Raw genomic sequence first — 24,160 nt, forward strand, 5'->3', positions numbered from 1 at the left:
CTGCACTGCAGGTGGATCCTTTACCAGCTGAGCCACAAGGGAAGCCCAAGAATACTGGAGTGGGTAGCCTGTCCCATTTCTAGCAGATCTTCCTGACTCAGGAATCGAACCAGGGTCTCCTGTATTGCAGGCAGATTCTTTGCCAACTGAGCTATCAGGGAAGCCCTATAGGTAACAATAGTAGTATCCAATCAGGTGGATGGTGATGTGTGGCTTGGAAATGATCAAAGAATTGATCAACTTCTCTAGTCCTAGTTTAGAGTCAACAACATAATGCTCATATTTAAAATCACATGACAAAATGATAAAGACTGTAGGATTTGACAGTACCCCCAAGAAATCTATAGCTGCCATCTTTGTGCCCCAATTTCTGTGAGATGCTAAATAAAGATAAAATTAAATCTTTCAAGTTCTGAGTATGTGTGGGAGTCACAGAGAGTCATATGCTTTTTCCTTTGGATTTAGAAGGACTATTTTCAGTTAGGTCACCCCTGCCAGGAGAGAAGAGTTGGGGCAAGTAAGGCATCTCTGAAAACAGTATCTCTGAATATAGAGTTTCCCAGCTATCAAAGCACAGCCATCCTCCCTGGGTGAGTTCAGCTGTCAGGAGTTCAGAGCAGGCCACTCCACGGGGAAGCCACACAAATCTGGAGGCACACCTGTGATCTGAGTGCTCGCTGTTTGACTGCTGATGTGATCAGCTCAGGGGGCAGGGAGGCCACCATGGACAGAGGCGGGGGCAAGCGCCTTTGAAGGCTTACTCGCTTGCTCCTTGGTGCTTGATTCTGTCACCGTGTGGGATCTGTCCATCTCCTCCTTGGAGTGACAGCTGGGGACAGAGTCACTGCTGGAATGCTGGGAGAGGGATTTTCTCAGAAATAGACCTAAATATCGAGTGGTCATAAATTTCTTCCCAGTAAAAATGATGACTGACATTTGCTTTAAAATGGTACATCCTATTTATGTTTACCTTCAGGGTGACTACAGATACCAAACTCTTGAGAGGGAGCATCTGAGAGCATTTGTTCATGAGGCCTTAGTGGTTCAATTTTCACTGGAAGACTAGGATCTTCTGTGTTCTAGGATCATGGAACATGAACATCAGGCTGTTCTCTACTTGTTCCCTGAGCTGCGGTTGTGAGATCCAGTCATTTGTGATACAGAAATGTCACATGGATGCTTGGTGTTGTCCAGAGAGCCCAGAGGAGGTGTTTGTTTAATGTTCAGCTCTCCTCAGAATAAAAGAAGGGGTGAGAACCTGCAGGGCTCACTCTCCTGGGATAATTCCTTCTGCCCTGAAAACCTCAGTTTTTACTTTTTGGAGTAACATCTAGGCCACAGGAGCTGAAGGCTGCTCTAACCGTGAAAAGGAAATGTCAAGGTAGCTTAGGTGAAGCACTGCTCTAAAGGAGGAAAGATGGTGACGATAAGCAGCGGGGTCAATTTTTACTTTTTTGCTTTCAGAGGTGGCTGTGTGGGTGGTGGGGAGCGGAGGTGGGGTGGGAAGTGGTGGGTGTGGGGCATGCCAAATACTAATCTCACTTACACAACAGAAAACGCTCTTCAGAAGTTTCCAGATTTGGTTGGATCATAGAAATGAAGACGGACAATAAACCTGACTTTGGTTTTGGCCTTACCCACTCCTCTGGGACTGAGCTCACTTGCCCCAATCTCCTGAATTTAGGTAAGGGAGAGAATGGGCCAGGTGTAACGTTTTCTTTCCACAGTCTCTGGCGTTGGGAAGGTTGAGAAGGCACAGTGAAAATGGAAGGAGGTTCCAGAAAGTAACGGGCACCAAGAGAGCTGCGAGACACCAAGTCTGTTGTCCTCGCTGGTTTTAAAAGTGCAGAAATGCTAAAACTTTAGCAAAGGTTAATCACCTGTTCTGCCACTGAAAGCCTGGGTTCTAATCAATCTAATAGACACTGTTGTGGGTGTCTTTTTTTTTTTTAATTGGATTCGTAATTTTTTATGACTTGTTTTCCTTTTTAAATTTATTTATGTATTTCCTTACTGCTTGGCTGTGTTGAGTCACAGGTGTAGCACGCGGGATCTTTGCTGCGTCATGCAGAATCTTTCGTTGCAGTGCACAGATGAGCTGTGGCGTGTGGCGTCCAGCACATGTGGACTTTGGTAGCTGTGGGACATGAGAGCTTAGTTGCTCCCCAACACATGGGAGATTAATTACCTGACCAGGGATTGAACCTGCACCCCCGTACTGCAAGGCAGATTCTTAACTGCTGGACCCCCAGGAAAGCCCCCGCTGTAGGTGTTTTTCAGTTCAGTTCAGTTGCTCAGTCGTGTCTGACTCTTTGCGACCCCGTGAATCACAGCAGGCCAGGCCTCCTTGTCCATCACCAACTCCTGGAGTTCACTCAAACTCATGTCCATCGAGTCGGTGATGTCATCCAACCATCTCATCCTCTGTCGTCCCCTTCTCCTCCCGCCCCCAATCCCTCCCAGCATCAGAGTCTTTTCCAGTGAGTCATGAGGTGGCCAAAGTATTGGAGTTTCAGCCTTAGCATCAGTCCTTCCAAAGAATACCCAGGACTGATCTCCTTTAGAATGGACTGGTTGGATCTCCTTGCAGTCCAAGAGACTCTCAAGAGTCTTCTCCAACACCACAGTTCAAAAGCATCAATTCTTTGGCGATCAGCTTTCTTCACAGTCCAACTCTCACATCTCTACATGACCACTGGAAAAACCATAGCCTTGACTAGACGGACCTTGGTTGGCAAAGTAATGTCTCTGCTTTTTAATATGCTATCTAGGTTGGTCATAACTTTCCTTCCAAGGAGTAAGCGTCTTTTAATTTCATGGCCGCAATCAGCATCCACAGTGATTTTGGAGCCCCCAAAAATAAAGTCCGACACTGTTTCCCCATCTATTTCCCATGAAGTGATGGGACCAGATGCCATGACCTTTGTTTTCTGAATGTTGAGCTTCAAGCCAACTGTTTCACTCTCCTCTTTCACTTTCATCAAGAGGCTTTTTAGTTCCTCTTCACTTTCTGCCATAGGGGTGGTGTCATCTGCATATCTGAGGTTATTGATATTTCTCCCGGCAAACTTGATTCCAGCTTGTGCTTCTTCCAGCCCAGTGTTCCTCATGATGTACTCTGCATATAAGTTAAATAAGCAAGGTGACAATATACAACCTTGACGTACACCTTTTCCTATTTGGAACCAGTCTGTTGTTCCATGTACAGTTCTGAGTGTTGCTTCCTGACCTGCATACAGGTTTCTCAAGAGGCAGGTCAGGTGGTCTGGGATTCCCATCTCTTTCAGAATGTTCCACAGTTTATTGTGATCGACACAGTCAAAGGCTTTGGCATAGTCAATGAAGCAGAAATAGATGTTTTTCTGAAACTCTCTTGCTTTCTCCATGATCCAGTGGATGTTGGCAATTTGATCTCTGGTTCCTCTGCCTTTTCTAAAACCTGCTTGAACATCTGGAAGTTCACAGTATTTTTAAGTGATGCTTTTGATGAGAAGTTTTAGCATATAGGCAAACTGCCCCCCAAATTTCATTTATAATTAACTTATTCTTTAAAAAAATTAATGATCTCTACAAGACACACATTACTTCTTCTATAAGAGGTTTGTGCTTTTCTTAAATATCTTTTGATAAGCACAGAGTCAGAAGGACTTCCTGAATCTTACCTATTCATATCCGTTTAATTAACATGCCCTGAAAATCTGCAGGATTGCATATCAAATCAATATTGCCGGCACAGTATAAAATTGAATCTGACCTTTATATGAATCAATTTATTTTGCAATAGAACAATTTCTTGATCTGAGACCTATGTCCTTCAAGGACAGGGATTTAACCAACGGCCTCACTGTGGCACAAAGCCCCCACCATCCAGTGTCTGAATGGACCTCCCCACCTGTTCCCTGTCCGCTCTTTTCCAGCTCCCCTGGCCCCAGGCTACTTCACCATGCCTGTTCCCGCCCCCAGGGTCTTTGCACATGTTCTTTCTTCCTCTTGTGAATTTCTCTGCCTCCTAGGTCTTCTTCCTGGCTCCCTCCTCACCTTCTTGGAAGACTCTCCTCAAGGGCTCTGAATGGCTTCACCCTCAGATACTTTATATTTTGATGATACTTTCTTCATCATATTTATTGCTACATAGCTGTGATGTTTGTTTATTTAGATGATCATTGTCTGTCTTTCTGTGAGAATTACAGCTCCTCAGGACAGGAACCTAGCACTTACGGACATCCCCCTCACCTAGAGTGAGGCTCCTGTAAATACCTGTTGAATGAATGAGTGAAATTAATGAAAAATTTTCTGCATCCTGGGGGTTTTAAAGTTACAGATCTCAGAACTGACTCTGAGGTAACAAGTTTTGACAACCCTGGGTAAATAGGAGGACATAAACTGAGGCAAATTCTTTATCACCAGGGAAGTCCCAGGATGGCATCTTTCAGGTTTGGTAGGACTTTGGAACCCTAAGAAGGTTTAAAAATAAGTAATGCAGCATGACCCAAGAAATTATAAAATATCTATTGAAATAATGAAGAAAGGAAGTAAAACCAAACTACTAATATTTTTGTAGTAACCAAAGTATTCATATTTTAGTAAGAGGTTAAGTGTTGGTGAAACAACATATTTTATAGCCATTATGATAATTATGATATTTGATGTGTCTTTACTGTTTTTCTTTGCATACATTTACTTTCCTGTGTTAATGTTTGAACCAGCGAAGAAAACTTAAAATATTTCAACTGTGATGTTCTTGAAATATTTGGGAGCTTGTGACTACTTAATACTTAAATGTATAGTTTGATTAATGTTACTAATTTAATAGTATACTGGAATTTTTCTAAAATATTACTTAATAGATCCATAATTTTATCACATTGTTAAACTAAGTACAAATAGTAGAAGGTATTCTCCATACACCAAAGCTCCTTAGACAGTTGGGATCTGGCCATTGAAGCATTGCAAAGGAAATACCAGCACCCTCATTTTATAGACAAGGAAACTCCTGTCTAAAACAGCAGGCAGGTGACGTATCTAAAGCCACCCAGTTTGTAGTTGACTGATCTTGGCCTTACACACCATGTGCTTACTCCTTGGATTTCCTCTTCCTATTTCTAAATGCTTTTTAAAATGGCCATTTATTCTTTTTATTTTTTTATTGGAGTATAGTTGATTTACAATGTTGCAATATAAAGGCTTTTTAACATTATTCTCTCTGTGTGTATTAGCATTTTAAAATGATTTCTAGGCTATTAAAAAGGGTGATCATTAAGTTCAAGCTTCAGTTCAGTTCAGTTCAGTCACTCAGTCGTGTCCGACTCTTCGCGACCCCATGAATCACAGCACGCCAGGCCTCCCTGTCCATCACCAACTCCCGGAGTTCACTCAAACTCATCAGTCCACCTAAAAGAGTGGTTTTTAAAGTGTGTCTTCCTCTCATCAGTGGCATCAGCAGCATCTGAGAGCTTGCTAGACAGGCAAACCATGGGGGCCATTCAGAATGAGTGAGTCAGAATGTCTAGGGTGGGGCCAGGAATCTCGGATTTAATAAAATCCTCAGGAGATTCAGCTGAAAGTCCAAGTTTGAGAACCACTAGGCAAGAACAAACATGACCATTCAACCAGCCCTTTATATGAAAGTGTTAGTCGCTCAGTCATGTCTGACTCTTAGCGACCCCATGGACTGTAGCCCACCAGGCTCCTCTGCCCATGGAATTCTCCAGGCAAGAATACTGGAGTAGGTTGCCATTTCCTTTTCCAGGGGCTCTTCCTGACCTCCAGATTGAACCCAGGTCTCCTGAACTGCAGGCAGATTCTTTACCATCTAAGCCAGCAGCAAGGCAGATTCCTAACCACTAGACCATAAAGGCCCTTTATATAAAAGTATCTAATTCAGCAGGAAATTTGGTAATATTGCTTGTGATATTCTTGCAGACAAAATGATGTCACACACAAAAGGAGTTTCTCAAAGTTATTTTCCAAAAGTTTTATGTTTTACAGGGTGCTCCCCACCCCGCCCTCACCTTGCTTACATGCCTTTGGCTTGGGTACCTGAAGTTTAACTTTTGACATAGTTCTAAGCTAACCTTTGGCTCTTGGTTTCTGAGAGTTTGGAAATGTTGGAAATGTTGGCTGGTATAAACTGGCACTGCTACATTATGTGAACAAATTCCTTTGCAATGATCTAAATCAAAGTTCTTAAAGCATGTCCCCAGGCCAGCAGCATCAGTGTCACCTGGAATCTTTTCAGAATTGCAAATTCTTAGGCTCCATCCCAGCCCTGCTCAATCAGAAACTCTGGGGATAGGCCTTGTAATCTGTGTTTATCAAGCCCTCCAGGTGATTCTCTTGGACTGTCGCTTGAGAAACACTGACCTGAAAGAATCTACGTTGAACAGTGTGTCCCAGTGATTTTGACACATGATTTGAATAAGGTTTGGACCAAAGCAGCTGACACAACCAATCAGAGAAGAGAGTGTTGGTTGCAATGGTGAACTTACATTCAAAACCAGCCAGCCTAAAGTTTGCAGTCCTGAAGAAACAGTACTTCGCCACCACCTAAGGAACCGTATACCTCTTCCACTACTTCTTTTATATCACAATCTCTTTTCTCATCTTCCTTTGTCTGTTTTAAAGGACAATTTGACTCCAAATTAGAATTGTCAGTTCTACTTAAAAAAGAAACAACCCTTTGCCAAAATGGGTTTTAAACCTGTACAACTCTACCTATTCATTACTTTCTATCAATTCATTCATGACTTCTTATTTCAAAGAATGTTCTGACTTCTGCAATATATTCTATATAGTTTATAACTGGCACTTCTCAGGTCATTTGCAAGATTTCCCCAGAGGAGTCTTCTCTAAAGAGTTAGTTCATCCAAACTTCGTGGCGCACTCTGGCCCCTTGAACCTATTATTTTCCTAATTTGAGGAACTGGTACAGTCAACGGACTCACTATGACACTATTCACTAAGTGCTGACAGCACCACCTGCATTCACAGGGTGTGGAGAAGGAGAAGTGTCGTCTAAAGGGGTTTGGTGAGACTATGAAGGATAGATTTCCTGGGTGTCTTTCAGTTAGAAAGCATTTAATTAACCTTTCTGGGGAAAATTCAACCTAGACTTCCAGAGGTTCAAGCTGGTTTTGGAAAAGGCAGAGGAACCAGAGATCAAATTGCCAACATCTGCCGGATCCTCAAAAAGGCAAGAGAATTCTAGAAAACATCTACTTCTTCTTTATTGACTATGCCAAAGCCTTTGACTGTGTGGATCACAATAAACTGTGGAAAATTCTTCAAGAGATAGGAATACCAGACCACCTGACCTGCCTCTTGAGAAACCTGTATGCAGGTCAGGAAACAACAATTAGAACTGGACATGGAACAACAGACTGGTTCCAAATAGGAAAAGGCGTATGTCAAGGCTGTATATTGACACCCTGCTTATTTAACTTCTATGCAGAGTACATCATGAGAAACACTGGGCTGGATGAAGCACAAACTGGAATCAAGATTGCCGGGAGAAATATCAATAACCTCAGGTATGCAGATGATTCCACCTTTATGGCAGAAAGTAAAGAAGAACTAAAGAGCCTCTTGATGAAAGAGAAAGAGGAGAGTGAAAAAGTTGGCTTAAAGCTCAACATTCAGAAAACTAAGATCATGGCATCTGGTCCTATCACTTCATGGGAAATAGATGGGGAAACAGTGGAAACAGGGTCAGACTTTATTTTTTGGGGCTCCAAAATTACTGTAGATGGTGATTGCAGCCATGAAATTAAAAGACACTTACTCCTTGGAAGGAAAGATATGAGTAACTAGACAGCATATTAAAAAGCAGAGACATTACTTTGCCAACCAAGGTCCATCTAGTCAAGGCTATGGTTTTTCCAGTGGTTATGTATGGATGTGAGAGTTGGACTGTGAAGAAAGCTGAGCACCGAAGAATTGATGCTTTTGAACTGTGATGTTGGAGAAGACTCTTGAGAGTCCCTTGGACTGCAAGGAGATCCAACCAGTCCATCCTAAAGGAGATCAGTCCTGACTGTTCATTGGAAGGACTGATGTTGAAACTGAAACTCCAATACTTTGGCCAGCTGATGTGAAGAGCTGACTCATTGGAAAAGACCTTGATGCTGGGAAAGATTGAGGGCAGGAGGAGAAGGGGATGACAGAGGATGAGATGGTTGGATGGCATCATCAACTCGATGGATATGAGTTTGAGCAAGTTCTGGGAGTTGGTGATTGACAGGGAGGCCTGGCATGCTGCAGTCCATGGGGTTGCAAAGAGTCAGACATGACTGAGCAACTGAACTGAACTGAACTGACTCTTGTCATTCCTTGTCTGTATTTATTTATTTTTTTCACAGACATTACTGTGCCTGAAATGTGCAGAAATCCAGGACTGGATTCATACTTGAGATGTATTTTCCAGTCATTTCTCTGTTAGCATTTAAATGTCTATAATACTGTGCCTGAAATGTGCAGAAATCCAGGACTGGATTCATACTTGAGATGTGTTTTCCAGTCATTTCTCTGTTAGCATTTAAATGTCTATAACAAACATTCCCCCATACAGACTGGATTCTCACACATTTTGCATCAAGTTGGGAAGCCCATTACGTGAGTAAGAGAAACATGGGGCCCAGTTAGGTAACTTTGCTCCAATTCTCAGTGGGGCTGAAGAGTTCTGTCCAAGAAGAAAGGTAGCCACCTCACCCAGGAGATGGAAGAAATGAGCTAGAAGATTCTCTTATGTCCTACAGCCACTGGGCATGATGGATTATCACTGAGATGGGAGCTTCCTACTTTACTGCCAGCCAGGACCTGCTAGGACTAGCACAAGTGAAAAACCATGGTGCAATAGATGTACTCTAACCTCATCCCATAATAAGCACATTCCACACTCCCTGACAAGAGAGCACATCGTGGCCTTTAGCTAGGATGATACACTAAAACAGCTCCCTTTCAGAATACTCCTCATCAAATGGAAATTTCTTTAAGTTAGGAAAATAGCCTTTGTTTCATTTGGACATTCTCCATTGCCATGATGATCAATAGCAGATAACTTTTTGGGACATACGGCATCTTCCTTTTCTGGGATTTATAAAAACTTGGAATATTGCAAAAAATAATGAAACTATAAAGCAAATTCTTTCCAATCTCGATTTCTTTTTAGATAAGTTCCAACCTATTATTCAGTCATTAGTGAGGCATTTATCTTTTATTCCACAGAAAATCATTTTCAATAGAAGGATCAGTTCAGTTGAGTTCAGTTGCTCAGTTGTGTCCAACCCTTTGCGACCCCATGGATTGCAGAACGCCAGGCCTCCCTGTCCAGGATACTGCCTAATATTAACAGGTAGAGTTGGTTAACTGGTCAGCTTCTAGTAAATGTCGATCAATACCTGTTTAAGATGAGAGGTTCCTTTTTGTCCCTAAAGATTTATCTTCTTGAATATCTACCTCTTTTTTACATTTCAGCTGGCCTGAAAAGTTTCAAAATCTTATCAGAACATAAAATTTACAAGATGCAAGATTAAAACACTCTGTATCAGCCTTTGGGCAGGACAAACCCACATGTTCAGTACTAGAATAAATTGACTAATAAGACCATGAATAAATGACAGAATCACAATTCCAAGTTACTCAGTGCAAGTGATCTCTTACAAGCATTTCTTGTAATTTATCGGCTAGGTTCCTTCTTTACACCCTTTAAAAATGCATCCACTGTTGTTTTACATATCATTTAAGCCCAGTGTATTCAATATGCATGTTAATACAGAATAAGATATCTACATAGCTCAGATGCCTACTGATAGAAGAAGTGAGGACAGGATTTGACCTATTGGATAACGTGATGATGAGCTTCAATGATGTTTAATTCCCATAGTAAGCCTTTGGGCAATGTGATGACCCAGGGAATTCTTATCATCCTGAGGTACAGAAGTAAACTGCAAAGGGTGAGTTTTTGGTAGTCTCTTGACCTATCTGAAATGTTTTGAGTCTGATTTCCACTTTAATGCAATGATCCTGATGAATAGTCCTTTTAAAAATCTACTAGCTGTTTGTTTAAGGTAAGTTATATCTTATTCTAGGAATCACATAATTCATTTTTATTTGAAATCTCTCTCTTAGACCATGAAGACTATATATGTATAATTTATAGGTATTTATACACTTATAAATATATTTTATTATATACAAAATATATATGCATATGCATGTATGTGTGTATACATACATAAAGATCATTTAGTATAGTTAAAACCTGTACTTACTAAATTTTATATAAAGGTTTAGACATTCTGAGGGCAAATGCATAACAACACAAGGCTGGCTAATATAATATCTACTCAGAGGTTAGTGACACAAAAACCATTTAAAATAGAAATAAAAATTTCCTATTTTGTGTTTGCATTGTATGAAGCTGAGTAAAAATGACTCATATCTGAAAGCTGAGGTTGCTTTTCATGTGCTGCAATTTACAATAAGTGGTGAACATTATAATCACTGAAGAATAACTGTGGATAATATATGGATATTTAAAAACAAATACATGATTTAGGCATTTGCGAGCTCACCCTGCAACAAATGAGATCACGCTTTTCAAGCCAACTTAAAAAGCAAGTCCTGGCCATACCTTCATGGGCGCCAGCTGGATGGGCGTGATGCAGGAAGGGTCCACCATGGGCTTCGGCCTGTTGGCGGTGTCTGCTAGAAGGCTGTGCCACTGCTGCGGGAGGCCGGTAAATTTCTGTTCCTGTGGATCAAACCCAGTGTGAACCCTGTGTTCAAAGTTGGATGGGCCGGATATTTCAATCTTTTTCTTTTTTTTTCCAAACATGATGCAAAACCCTGAGAAATGAAAACAGAAAAGGGAGCGGTTTATTATCTTGCAGCCAGATGACCACAGGAAAATTAGTAATTCACTCATTGTTCTGTCTTTTCAGCTTTTCAACTATTAGCTGCAGACAATACAAGTTGTATTTTCAGAGCCAGATGACCACAGGAAAATTAGTAATTCACTCATTGTTCTGTCTTTTCAGCTTTTCAACTATTAGCTGCAGACAATACAAGTTGTATTTTCAGAGCCAGATGACCACAGGAAAATTAGTAATTCACTCATTGTTCTGTCTTTTCAGCTTTTCAACTATTAGCTGCAGACAATACAAGTTGTATTTTCAGAGTCTGTAGGTGAGGCAACTTCATTCAAAAATTTTATTTTTTCCTTATACTTGACATGTGGAATAGGGTTTCCCGACTCGCTGAGTTTGGTCATGTGACTCACTTTAACTAATGGACTGTGGAGGAAGAAAAAGTCCTTCAGTTCAGGGTGGAGATGTTTTAAGATTTTTTTGATGTGGACGATTTTGACTATCTTTACTGGATTTGGTACAATACTGCTTCTGTGTTATGTTTTGTTTTGTTGTCCCTAAGGCGTGCGGGATCAAACCTGCACCCTGCGCTGGAAGGCAAAGTCTTAGCCACTGGACCACCAGGGAAGTCCCTAGTATGGAGGTTTCTGAAGGTATTGCGTTTCCACTTCCCTCTTACACGTCTGCCGCTTGGCAGGAACATCTCTCTAGTGGACGCTACCCCCTCAGCCAAGATTCCGGAAGGAGAGATGCACGAAGCAGACACCAATCTGACCTCCAGGCTGGAGTCAGACCAACAGCTGACTTGTGAGTATGAAATATTTGTCATGGAGCCATTAAGACCTTGTATTTGTTTGTTATGTGGTGTTACCAAAGCAAAAGCTGACTGGCATACAGGGAGAAGCATCTCAAAGTCTGATGTGCACTTAAAATCTAAAACACATGTATGGAAAATATGTGTAAACATGAAGAATGGGGTTAATAATTATATTTGCCACATAAAATTTTATTAGGATTAAACAAGTAAATACTTGTAAAACAAATGTCTGAAAAGCACCTGGCACGAAGTGAGTGCTAAGTGCTATAAGTATGAAACATACCTCCGGACGAATATACCAGAGATTGACTGGTATTGCCTCCAGAGAAGGGAGCCAGGAGGAAGCAGGGAACAATATCTACTTTATACTGTATATTTAGAATTTCATACAGTGTATTTTACTTGTTTGAAACAATGCAGTTTACCTATTTAAAACCTCCTATGGCTGCCCTGGTGGCTCAGTGACAACCTTCCTGCCAACACAGGAGACATAGGTTCAGTCCCTGGGTCGGGAAGATCCCTGAAGAAGGAAAGGGCAACCCACTCCAGTATTCTTGCCTGGGAAATCCCGTGGACAGCAGAGCCTGGTGGGCTACAGGCCATGGCTTTCCAAAAGAGTTGGACCCGACTTTCCCACTAAACAACAACAAATGACAAAGATACACGTAGAAAATATGTAAAATAGTCACTTTATGCTTTACATTTATTGAAAACACGTAAGGTACCCTGGGCTTGAATGCCACTTAGTATTCACTGTGATCACAGGTGACTGCTTTTCCCTCTCTGAATTTATTGTGAACAGGACAATCACAATCATTTGGGGAATCCCAACGACCCTGTTGCACCTATTACAAAACATGGTGCGTTGCCTTCAATGTTACTTTGTGGGGGAAACCTTATCCCAGCCCTCAGACTTGAGTAGGTGGGTTATGCATACACTGCTACAGTCATGTACATATTTTTCACTATGCTTATTTACTTGCTGTCAGTTGCACAATGGCATGCCTCGTATCTATCTTCCCTTCTAGAATACAAGGTCCGTAACAGCAGGGATGCTGTCCACTTGTTCATTACTGTTGGCCAGTGTCTGGCACATGGTAGGGGTCAAGAAATATTTGCTGAGAGACTGACATCACCCAGAACAGAACATTTAGTGAAGAACACCTAGGATCAGAGCTCCACAGATGTTAACATTGTCTTTTTCAGTCTCTCTCCCTCCCTTCCCTTCATCCTCCTTTGGAACTTCTGTTTTTTTTTTTTTTCCTTGTAACTGTTTATCACTGCTCAGCCAGCAGGAATTTCCAACTTCCTTCGAGTTTTCTAATGCTTATATTCCTTCACTACCTGCGGAGAACCTGCTTTCTGGTTGGCTGTCTTTTTGCTGTAACTTCACATGTTGGAAGGGACAAAGGAGCTCGCACTGATCTCTTCTAATAAGGGCACTAATACCATTTGTGAGGTTCTGACCTCAAGGAACAATCACCTCCCAAAGGCCCCACTTCCTACTACCATCACATTGGAGCTTTGGTGATGGCTCAGCAGTAAAGAATTCACCTGCAAATGCAGGAGATGCAGTTTCGATCCCTAAGTTGGGAAGATCTCCCGGAGAAGGAAATGGCAACCCACTTCAGTATTCCTGCCTGCAAAATCCCATGGACAGAGGAGCCTTGCTACAGTCCATGGAGTCACAAAAGATTTAGACACAACTTAATGACTAAAAAATGTTTGGATTAGAATGTCAACACATGGATTTTGGAGAGACACATTCAGACCACAACACAGCATATATAGTCTCTTGACAGGGATCAGAGTCTTCATAGCATTAACTCCCCTGACTTTATCAAAGCCCATTTTCGCATCCATCCTGGTCATTACTTCAGACTCATATAGCAAACTCACATAAGGTGACAATGAAAAACTAACGAAAAATAAGAAGGGCTCAGAAATACCTTGACATGTTGTCTTTCTTGGAAAACATGATGACATTTTTAAAAAGCTCTTTAAGTACCTTACTATAATTAGGTTAATAAGTACAGGTCAATTGATTTCAAACATTTGAGAACATCTCAGACAGAGCATAAAGAAGTAAAGGATGCAGCAGCCATAGACTGTTACAGGAATAGTCCCGATATCTCATGTCTGCCAGTGTCCAGCCTTTGGGTGGATCTCTCCAGCACATATTCTGGACCAGGATATGGAATCCACAAAAGGACAACAGAAATTATGACACAAGCCTAGAATGTGCTTGCCCCCTGGGGTGTGCTTCCATGCTGCCCTTGGAACCAGCCGGCATGAGAATGAGGCCAGGCTGTCTAGTTAGAGGGTGACAGATCATGGAACCCGTTCACTCATCAGCCCAGGCAACGAGCCCTGGAAAAAACTGTCTCGCTGACCGGCAGCTGTCCACTAGTGAGCCCAGTCAAAACAAGCAGGGAAAAAAAAAAAAAGCTGAGCCGGACCTACAGTATCAACCTACAGAATCAGAACATAAATAAAATGGCTGTTGCTTTAAGTCATGACATTTTGGAGCAGGTCGTTGCACAGAAAATGCTAACTGATTATGATCCCATCCCCTGCCTCTTCAGATGCCCACCACTTTTCTCTATTTTAGTTGCTTCATAGTCTCAAGCAACAGTGCCCAGTCTGGGTAACCATATTAGCTGTTATGTTGTGTCCACTCAGTGGAGCCTTAATTGTGATGCTATTGTCTGGTTTGTCAAGGGCCTAGAAGGTTTTCAGTGGCTACGCCAAATAAGTAAGTGACTCTATACACCATCTCAGTATTATTTTATGAAAATAAAAATGAAATATAATTTGGTCATGTATTGGCTGAGTCCGCTTGACATTTTAATAAACTTCATGATCATTTTTAGAAACCGGGAGACAATTGTTGTAGAAAAATCATTTGAGGATTTGCATATATTCATACTTGAACAAGCACTGAGAATGTTAGATCAAACATTTTTAGACCCAGAATAGAAATGTCTTACTATTTCCTTTCCAACTGTAAATTTCTCACTGGTTGCTATGGCATTCAAGTGAGAATATAAAAAAAAGAAAATATTAATGAACTAATACTATTCTTGTTGTAAAATAAGACAGAGGAAACCCACAGCTGAATTAATTTGCCTACATTTCATCATGTGATACTATACAACTGTAATTTAAATGGTAGTAAATATAGTTCTGGTCCCATCACTTCATGGGAAATAGATGGAAAAACAGTGGAAACAGTGTCAGACTTTATTTTTTTGGGCTCCAAAATCACTGCAGATGCTGATTGCAGCCATGAAATTAAAAGACGCTTGCTCCTTGGAAGGAAAGTTATGACCAACCTTGATAGTATATTAAAAAGCAGAGACATTACTTTGCCAACCAAGGTCCGTCTAGTCAAGGCAATGGTTTTTCCCGTGGTCATGTATGGATGTGAGAGTTGGACTGTGAAGAAAGCTGATCGCCGAAGAATTGATGCTTTTGAACTGTGGTGTTGGAGAAGACTCTTGAGAGTCCCTTATACTGCAAGGAGATCCAACCAGTCCATTCTAAAGGAGATCAATCCTGGATGTTCATTGGAGGGACTGATGCTAAAGCTGAAACTGCAATACTTTGGCCACCTCATGCGACAAGTTGACTCACTGGAAAAGACTCTGATGCTGAGAAAGGTTGGGGGCGGGAGGAGAAGGGGATGACAGAGAATGAGATGGCTGGATGGCATCACCGACTCTGTGGACATGAGTTTGAGTGTACTCTGGGAGTTGGTGATGGACAGGGAGGCCTGGCGTGCTGTGATTCATGGGGTTGCGGAGAGTCGGACACGACTGAGCGACTGAACTGAACTGAACTGAAATGAAATATAGTTCTAGGTGTCTAGTAAGTTTGAGTTAAAGAAGAAACAACTGAAAAAGAAAATGAAGCTGTAAATCCTAAAGTCATGTTCCTGTGATGCTCACACATGACTAAAAGCAGAAAGGGAATCTCTAAAGTGTACAGTGACATTCCATGAGTGATATCCATTCCCCCGATAGCAATGAGGAATCTCATATTCAGGCCAAAGATAGTATGGAAATCCTCCTCAAATCCAGACCTGTTTGGTAAAGGACTTCTTCTCTTGAATGACCACCTGCTTAGTCTAAGCGGAAAAGTGCTAACCGTTCATGTCTGAGTTCACTTAAAACTCAAGATAATCCTCTGGTGGGGGTTCCTCAAGACCACCCCTAGGTTTGATGTATTAGAAGAACTCAGAGGACTCAGCACAGAGTGATACTCATGGCAATGATTTATTGCAGTGAAAGAACACAATGCAGAATCAGCAAAGGAAAAAGGTGTATGGGCAAAGTCTGCAGGCATGAGCCCCTAGTGGCTCTCTCCCAGCAGACTCACACAGGATGTAAGCAGTTCCCCTAGCACTAAATTGTGACAATACACATGAAATGCTGTCTTCACAGGGAAGCTTGGGGAAGACTTAGTGACTGAGGATTTTACTCAGTACCTGTCACATGGGCACCTCTGCCTGGTCCCCGCCAAAATTCCAAACTCCAGAAGGAAACATGGGTTCAGCAGAGACTAAAACAGTCTGGATAAACAGTTTAGTCACAGTGAGCCATTATTATCAGGGAACAGTGGGAACCCTCCTAAAACCCAAGTTTCCAGATGCCAGTAAAGGGCCAATCCTGCAATTAGGTTTCTCAAAGATACAGTCTCAGGCCTGCTGTGTGAACTGCATAAGGGGTGTTATCGTCATACCTCTCTTTTACAGAAGATAAAAACAGAAGCTAAGAGGTAAGAAATTGACAAAGCTGGAGAAACAGAAGCTAAGAGGTAAGAAATTGACAAAGCTGGAGACACAGAATCTCAAAGCACATTCTTTCTATCAGCTGGCAGATTGTATAATAAAGCTAAATTCTATTTACCAAAGCAGAAAAAGTACTGAGATGCCTAAAATTGACATAGTTGCAAGCATATATTTTTGGTGATATGGAAAAAACTGAAAGAAAATTCTTGAAACCAAAGAAATGTCATGTCATGGAGCCCTCCAGGGAAGCAGAACTTAGAGTTCAGTCAGGTCAGTTCAGTTCAGTTCAGTTTCTCAGTCGTTTCTGACTCTAACGACCCATGGACTGCAGCACGCCAGGCCTCCCTGTCCATCACCAACTCCTGGAGATTACTCAAACTCACGTCCATTGAGTCAGCGATGCCATCCAACTATCTCATCCTTTGTCATCCTTTTCTCCTCCCACTTTCAAACTTTCCCAGCATCAGGGTCTTTACAAATAAGTCAGTTCTTCACATCAGGTGGCCAAAATATTGGAGTTTCAGCTTCAGCATCAGTCATTCCAGTGAATATTCAGGGCTGATTTCCTTTAGGATGGACTGGTTGGATCTCCTTGCAGTCCAAGGGACTCTCAAGAGTCTTCTTCAACACCACAGTTCAAAAGCATCAATTCTTCAGTGCTCAGCTTTTTTTATAGTCCAACTCTCACATCCATACATGACTACTGGAAAAACCATAGCTTTGACTAGATGGAACTTTGTTGGCAAAGTAATGTCTCTGCTTTTTAATATGCTCTCTAGGTTGGTCTAGAGAAGGCAATGGCACTCCACTGCAGTACTCTTCCCTGGATAATCCCATGGACAGAGGAGCCTGGTAGGCTGCAGTCCATGGGGTCGCGAAGAGTCGGACATGACTGAGCAACTTCACTTTCACTTTTCACTTTCATGCATTGGAGAAGGAAATGGCAACCCACTCCAGTGTTCTTGCCTGGAGAATCCCACGGATGGGGGAGCCTGGTGGGCTGCCATCTATGGGGCTGCACAGAGTTGGACATGACTGAAGAAGTGACTTAGCAGTAGAAGCAGCAGCAACAGCCAGGTTGGTCATAACTTTTCTCCCAAGGAGCAAGTGTCTTTCAATTTCATGACTGCAGTCACTATCTGCAGTGATTTTGGAGCCCCCCAAAAATAAAGTCTCTCTCTGTTTCCACTGTTTCCCCATCTATTTGCCATGAAGTGATGGGACCGGATGCCATGATCTTAGTTTTCTTAATGTTGAGCTTTAAGCCAAATTTTTCACTTTCCTCTTTCACTTTATCAAGAGGCTCTTTAGTTCTTCTTTGCTTTCTGCCATAAGGGTGGTGTCATCTGCATATCTGAGGTTATTGATATTTCTCCCAGCAACTTGATTCCAGTTAGTGCTTCATCTGATCTAGCGTTTCTCATGATGTATTTTGCATATAAGTTAAATAAGCAGAGTAACAATACACAGCCTCAACATACTCCTTTCCCTATTTGGAACGAGTCTGTTGTTCCATGTCCAGTTCTAATTGTTGCTTCCTGACCTGCATGCAGATTTGTCAAGAGGCAGAATTTGTCAGGTGGTCTGGTATTCCCATCTTTTGAAGAATTTTCCAGAATTTGTTGTGATCCACACAGTCAAAAGCTTTAGCATTGTCAATAAAGCAGAAGTTGATGTTTTTATGGAACTCTCTTGCCTTTTTGATGATCCAGTGGATGTTGGTAATTTGATCTCTGGTTCCTCTGCCTTTTCTAAATCCAGATTGAACATCTGGAAGTTCATGTTTCATGTATTATTGAAGTCTGGCTTGGAGAATTTTGAGCATTACTTCTCTAACGTGTGAGATGAGTGGAATTGTGCAGTAGTTTGAGCATTCTTTGGCATTGCCTTTCTTTGGGATTGCAATGAAAACTGACATTTTCCAGTCCTGTGGCCACTGCTGAGTTTTCCAAATTTTCTGGCTTATTGAGTGCAGCACTTTCACATCATCATCTTTTAGGATTTGAAATAGTTCAACTGGAATTCTATCACCTCCACTAGCTTTGTTCATAGTGACGCTTCCTAAGGCCTTCTTGACTTCATAATCCAGGATGTCTGGCTCTAGGTGAGTCATCATACCATTGTGATTATCTGGGTCATGAAGATCTTTTTTGTATAGTTCTTCTGTGTATTCTTGTCATCTCTTCTTAATATCTTCTGCTTCTGTTTGGTCCACATCATTTCTGTCCTTTGTTGTGCCTATCTTTGCCTGAAATATTCCCCTGGTATCTCAAATTTTCTTGAAGAAATCTCTAGCCTTTTCTATTATGTTGTTTCCTCTATTTCTTTGCATTGATCACTGAGGAAGGCTTTCTTATCTCTCCTTGCTATTCTTTGGAACTCTGCATTCAAATGGGTATCTTTCCTTTTCTCCTTTGCCTTTTGCTTCTCTTCTTTTCTCAGCTATTTGTAAGGCCTCCTCTGCTGCGTTGCTGCTGCTGCTGCGTCACTTCAGTCGTGTCCGACTCTGTGTGACCCCATAGACGGAAGCCCACCAGGCTCCCCCATCCCTGGGATTCTCCAGGCAAGAACACTGGAGTGGGTTGCCATTTCCTTCTCCAATGTGTGAAAGTGAAAAATGAAAGTGAAGTCGCTCAGTCGTGTCCGACCCTTAGTGACCCCACGGACTGCAGCCTACCAGGCTCCTCCATCCATGGGATTTTCTAGGCAAGAGTACTGGAGTGGCTTGCCATTGCCTTCTCCGATATAGTCCTCAGACAGCCATTTTGCTGTTTTGCATTTCTTTTTTCCAGGAGTCAAGGGAAATTGGAAGTGGTCAAACAGGAGGTGGCAAGAGTGAACGTCAACATTTTAGGAATCAGTGAACTGAAATTGACTGGAATGGGTGAATTTAACTCAGATGACCATTATAACTACTACTGTGGGCAAGAATCCCTTAGAAGAAATGGAGTAGCCATCATGGTCAACAGGAGTCTGAAATACAGTACTTGGATGCAATCTCAAAAATGACAGAATGATCTCTGTTCGTTTTCAAGGCAAACTATTCAATATCACAGCAATCCAAGTCTGTGCCCCAACAAGTAATGCTGACGAAGTTGAAGTTGAATGGTTCTATGAAGACTTACAAGACCTCTTAGAAATAACACCCCAAAAAGATGTCCTTTTCATGATAGGGGACTGGAATGCAAAAGTAGGAAGTCAAGAAACACCTGGGGTAACATGCAAATTTGGCCTTGGAGTACAGATTGAAGCACTGCAAAGGCCAAGAGTTCTGCCAAGAGAACGCACTGGTCACAGCAAACACCCTCTTCCAACAACACAAGACTCTACACATGAACATCACCAGATGGTCAACACTGAAATCAGATTGATTATAGTCTTTGCAGCCAAAGATGGAGAAGCTGTATACAGTCAGCAAAATCAAGACCAGGAGCTGACTCTGGTTCAGGTCATGAACTCCTTATTGCCAAGTTCAGACTTAAATTGAAGAAAGTAGGGCAAACCACTAGATCATTCAGGTATGACCTAAATCAAATCCCTTATGATTATACAGTGGAAATGAGAAAGAGATTCAAGGGATTAGATATGATAGAGTGCCTGAAGAACTATGGATGGAGGTTCGTGACATTGTATGCTGCTGCTGCTGCTGCTAAGTCACTTCAGTCGTGTCCGACTCTGTGTGACCCCATAGACGGAAGCCCACCAGGCTCCCCCGTCCCTGGGATTCTCCAGGCAAGAACACTGGAGTGGGTTGCCATTTCCTTCTCCAATGTGTGAAAGTGGAAAGTGAAAGTGAAGTCGCTCAGTCGTGTCTGACCCTTAGCGACCCCACGGACTGCAGCCTACCAGGCTCCTCCATCCATGGGATTTTCTAGGCAAGAGTACTGGAGTGGCTTGCCATTGCCTTCTCCAGTGACACTGTATAGGAGGCAGAAATCAAGACCATCCCCAAGAAAAAAGAACTTGGAGTTATCATACTTTTCTGTGTGGTATGGGCTTCCCTGGTGGTTCAGACAGTAAAAAATCTGCCTGCAATGCAGGAGATCTGGGTTTGAGCCCTGAGTCAGGAAAATCCCCTGGAGAAGGGAATGCTGCCCACTTCAATATTCTTGCCTGGAGAATAACATGGACAGAGGAGCCTGGCAGGCTACCGTCCATAGGGTCACAAAGAGTTAGACATGACTGAGTGACTAACACACACACTGTGTAGCATACTTCTTTCCTAAAATATTTTAAAATCAATTCAAAACAAACGCTTGCTGTAATTACCATGTATTGTAATACATTGAAATAAAACTTTAACAATTCATCCTTTGGGTTAATGTTCAGAAGATAAGGTGATTCACGTGAGGAGCAGAGTTAAAAAAGAGGGCTACCAAGAGTACACAACATTGGAAAGACAGTCTCTTCAAAAAATGGTCCTGGGAAAACTGGACAGCTACATGTAAAAAAGTAAAGTTAGACCATTCTTTAACTTCACACACAAAAATAAGTTCAAAATAGAGTACGTACCTAAATGTGAAACTGAGCACTGTAAAACCCCTGGAAGAAACATAGGCAGAAGAGTCTCTGATATAAATCACAGCACCATGTTTTTGATCCATCTCCCAAAATCAGGGTCATACAAAAAAAATAAACAAATGGAACCTACTTAAAAGCTTTTGCACAGCAAAGGAAACAATAAACAAAATGAAAACCTACAGACCGGGAGAAAATATTTGCAAATGATGTGACTGATGAGGGGTTAGTCTCCAAAATTTGAAAACAGCACCAAAATAAACATCCCGTTCAAAAAGTGGGCAGAAGACCTGAATAGACATTTCTCCTAAGGGGATATACATATGGCCAATATGCACATGAAAAGATTTTCAACATCACTAGCATTTAGAGAAACATAAATCAAAACTACAATGAGATATCACCTCACACTGGTCAGAATGGCTGTCATCAAAAAATTCGCAAACAACAGGGGTTTCCAGTTCAAGACGGTAGAGAAGTATGTGTGCTCATCTCCTCCTGTGAGAGCATCAGAACCGCAACTAGCTGTTGAACAATCATTGACAGGAGGATGCTAGAACCCACCAGAGAAAGGTAACCCACGTCCAGAGACAAAGAAGAAGTCACAGTGAGACAGTATGAGGGGCATTGTTGCAATAAAATCAGATCCCATACCTGCCAGGTGGGTGACCCACAAGAGAACAAGAATACCAAAGACGTTCTCCTATGCTTGTCAAGGTTCTGAGCCCCATGCCAGGCTTCCCAGCCTGGGGATCTGACAGACTGGGAATCCCCAGGGAGTCTGACCTTGAAGGCCAGCAGGATTTCCACAGGGCTGGGGTAAACAGAGACTCCAGTCCTGAAGGGCACAAACAAAATCTTGCACACAAGACCCAGAAGAAAGGAGCACTGACCCCACAGAGGACTGAACCAAAACTACGTGGTGTTGTTGGAGGGTCTCCTACGGAAGTGTAGGCTAGCAAGTGCTCACTACAGGGCCAGGGGCACTGGCAGCAGCAGTCTGGGAAGGTCCCCCTTGGCATAAGCCCTCGAGGTTGCCATCAACCTTACCTTAGAGCCCAAAGACCCCAGGGCTGGGTCATCTCAGGCCAAACAACTACCAGGGAGAAAGCACAACCCCACCCATCAGCAGATAATTGGATTAAAGCTTTACTGAGCAAAGCCCTACCCACCAGAGCAAGACCCAGTTTTTCCCATTGCTAGTCCCTCTCGTCTGAAGCTTATACGAACCTCTTATCCTCCTCAAGGACAGACAGAAAAAGTGAGAACAACCACAATCCCACAGCAGGTAGAACAAAAAAGCCACATTACAGAAAGCTAATCAGGATAAAAAAGCAGAAAATTATGTCTCAGATGAAGGAACAAGATTAAACCCCCAGGAAAACAACTAATGAAGTGGAGATAGACCAACCTTTTAGAAAAAGAATTCAGAATAACGATAGTGAAGATGATCCAGGATCTTGGGAAAACAATGGAGAAGATGCAAGAAAAGTTTACCAACAACCTAAAAAACTAAAGAACAAACAGAGATGAATAATACACTAGAAGGAAGCAATAGCAGGATAACTGAGGCAGAAGCACAGATAAATAGCCTGGAGGATAGAATGGTGGAAATCACTGCCACCGAACAGAATATAGAAAAAAGAATGAAAAAATGAAGACAGCTTAACAGAACTCTGGGACAACATTAAATTCATTGACATTTGCATGATAGGGGTCCCAGAAGGAGAAGAAAGAGAGAAAGGACCTGAGAAAATATTTGAAGCTGAAATATTTGAATAGCTGAAAACTTCCCTAACATCGGAAAGGAAATAGCCAACCAAACCCGGGAAGCACAGAGAATCCCAGACAGGATAAACCCAAGGAGGGCCACTCCAATATACATAGTAATCAAACTGACAAAAATTGAAGACAGACACAAAATATTAAAAGCAACAAGGGAAGAATGACAAATAACATACAGGGGAACTCCTTTAAGATTATCAGCTGATTTTTCAACAGAAACTCTACGAGCCAGAAGAGAATAGCATGATATATTTAAAGGGGTGAAAGGGAAGAACCTACAACCAAAACTACTCTAGCCAGCAACTCTCCTTCAGATTTGATGGAGAAATCAAAAGCTTTCCAGACAAGCAAAAGTAAAAGAATTCAGCACCACCAAAGCAGCGTTATAACAAATGCTAAAGGAAATTCTCTAGGCAGGAAATACAACAGAAGGAAAAAACCTACAGAAAATATCCCAAAACAATTATGAAAAAATGGTAATAGGATCACACATACAACTACCTTAAGTGTAAATGGATTAAATGCACCAACCAAAAGACACAGACCAGGTGGGCAGATGAAAACATGTGCACATATGCACCTCCACCTACCACATTACTCTGCTTGACATAAGTAATTATTTTATATTGTTAGGTTAATTATGTTCCCATTATGGCTTGCAACTGTAATTATATTTTATTTTCTGTCTGGCTATTGATTGCGAAAAACTGATAAACATTTCTTACTATTGTGATTATGTAACTATTACTCAGTACCATTGTATCATTATCGGTCAGAAGAAAAATAAGAGAATTCTATATCACAAAAACTACTATTTAATAGAAAAACCTGTAGTCACTTAAGATACAGATGCATATCAAAATTATCTTGGAATTTTTTGAAAAATACAAATACCCAGGTATTGTTTTTTCTCCAAAGCTCCAGATATGTTTCTAATGAGCACTCATGTTTAAAAACAACTGGACTACATTATGATCTTTTACTTTTATCTAGTTTGTTTCATTTTTTTCTATTTCATATTCAGTGCTCCAATTTCATTTATTTTATTTTTTCCAATTTCTTCATCTCTTTTTTTCTTTTTTGATGTTCTTTCTCAAACTTCTATCAAGGGTAGTAGAAAAACTTATGTATACGTAAATAATACTCATAATATATATATTTTAGAAAACATGAAATTTTTGCCTAACTAAAAAATTTATGACATTTGCTTCCTCTTGTTTGACTTAGTATTAATAGAGTGCTAGATTGCTAATTTAAAAAATAGATATGTAACAAGCAACAAAGGTTTACTGTATGGCACAGGGCTACAGTCAGTGTCTTATAGTAACCTGTGGTGGAAAACAATCTGAAGAGTAATAAATGCAATATGTGTATGTGTATAGC

The 24,160-nt window shown here is 41.5% G+C and overlaps 1 protein-coding gene across 1 annotated transcript in view; it reads right to left on the bottom strand.

Moving 5' to 3' along the window:
- PAK5 (p21 (RAC1) activated kinase 5) overlaps positions 1-24,160 on the bottom strand; it is a 247,551-nt gene that overhangs the window by 105,517 nt on the left and 117,874 nt on the right. The window contains 1 exon segment of the mRNA XM_055426086.2: positions 10,631-10,845. Within this exon segment, the coding sequence (XP_055282061.2) occupies positions 10,631-10,834 (204 nt within the window). The 5' untranslated portion in view covers positions 10,835-10,845.

The sequence above is a fragment of the Moschus berezovskii genome, chromosome 15, assembly GCF_049115385.1.
Source record: "Moschus berezovskii isolate FMDL1 chromosome 15, NW_MosBer_1.0, whole genome shotgun sequence".
Lineage (NCBI taxonomy): Eukaryota > Metazoa > Chordata > Mammalia > Artiodactyla > Moschidae > Moschus > Moschus berezovskii.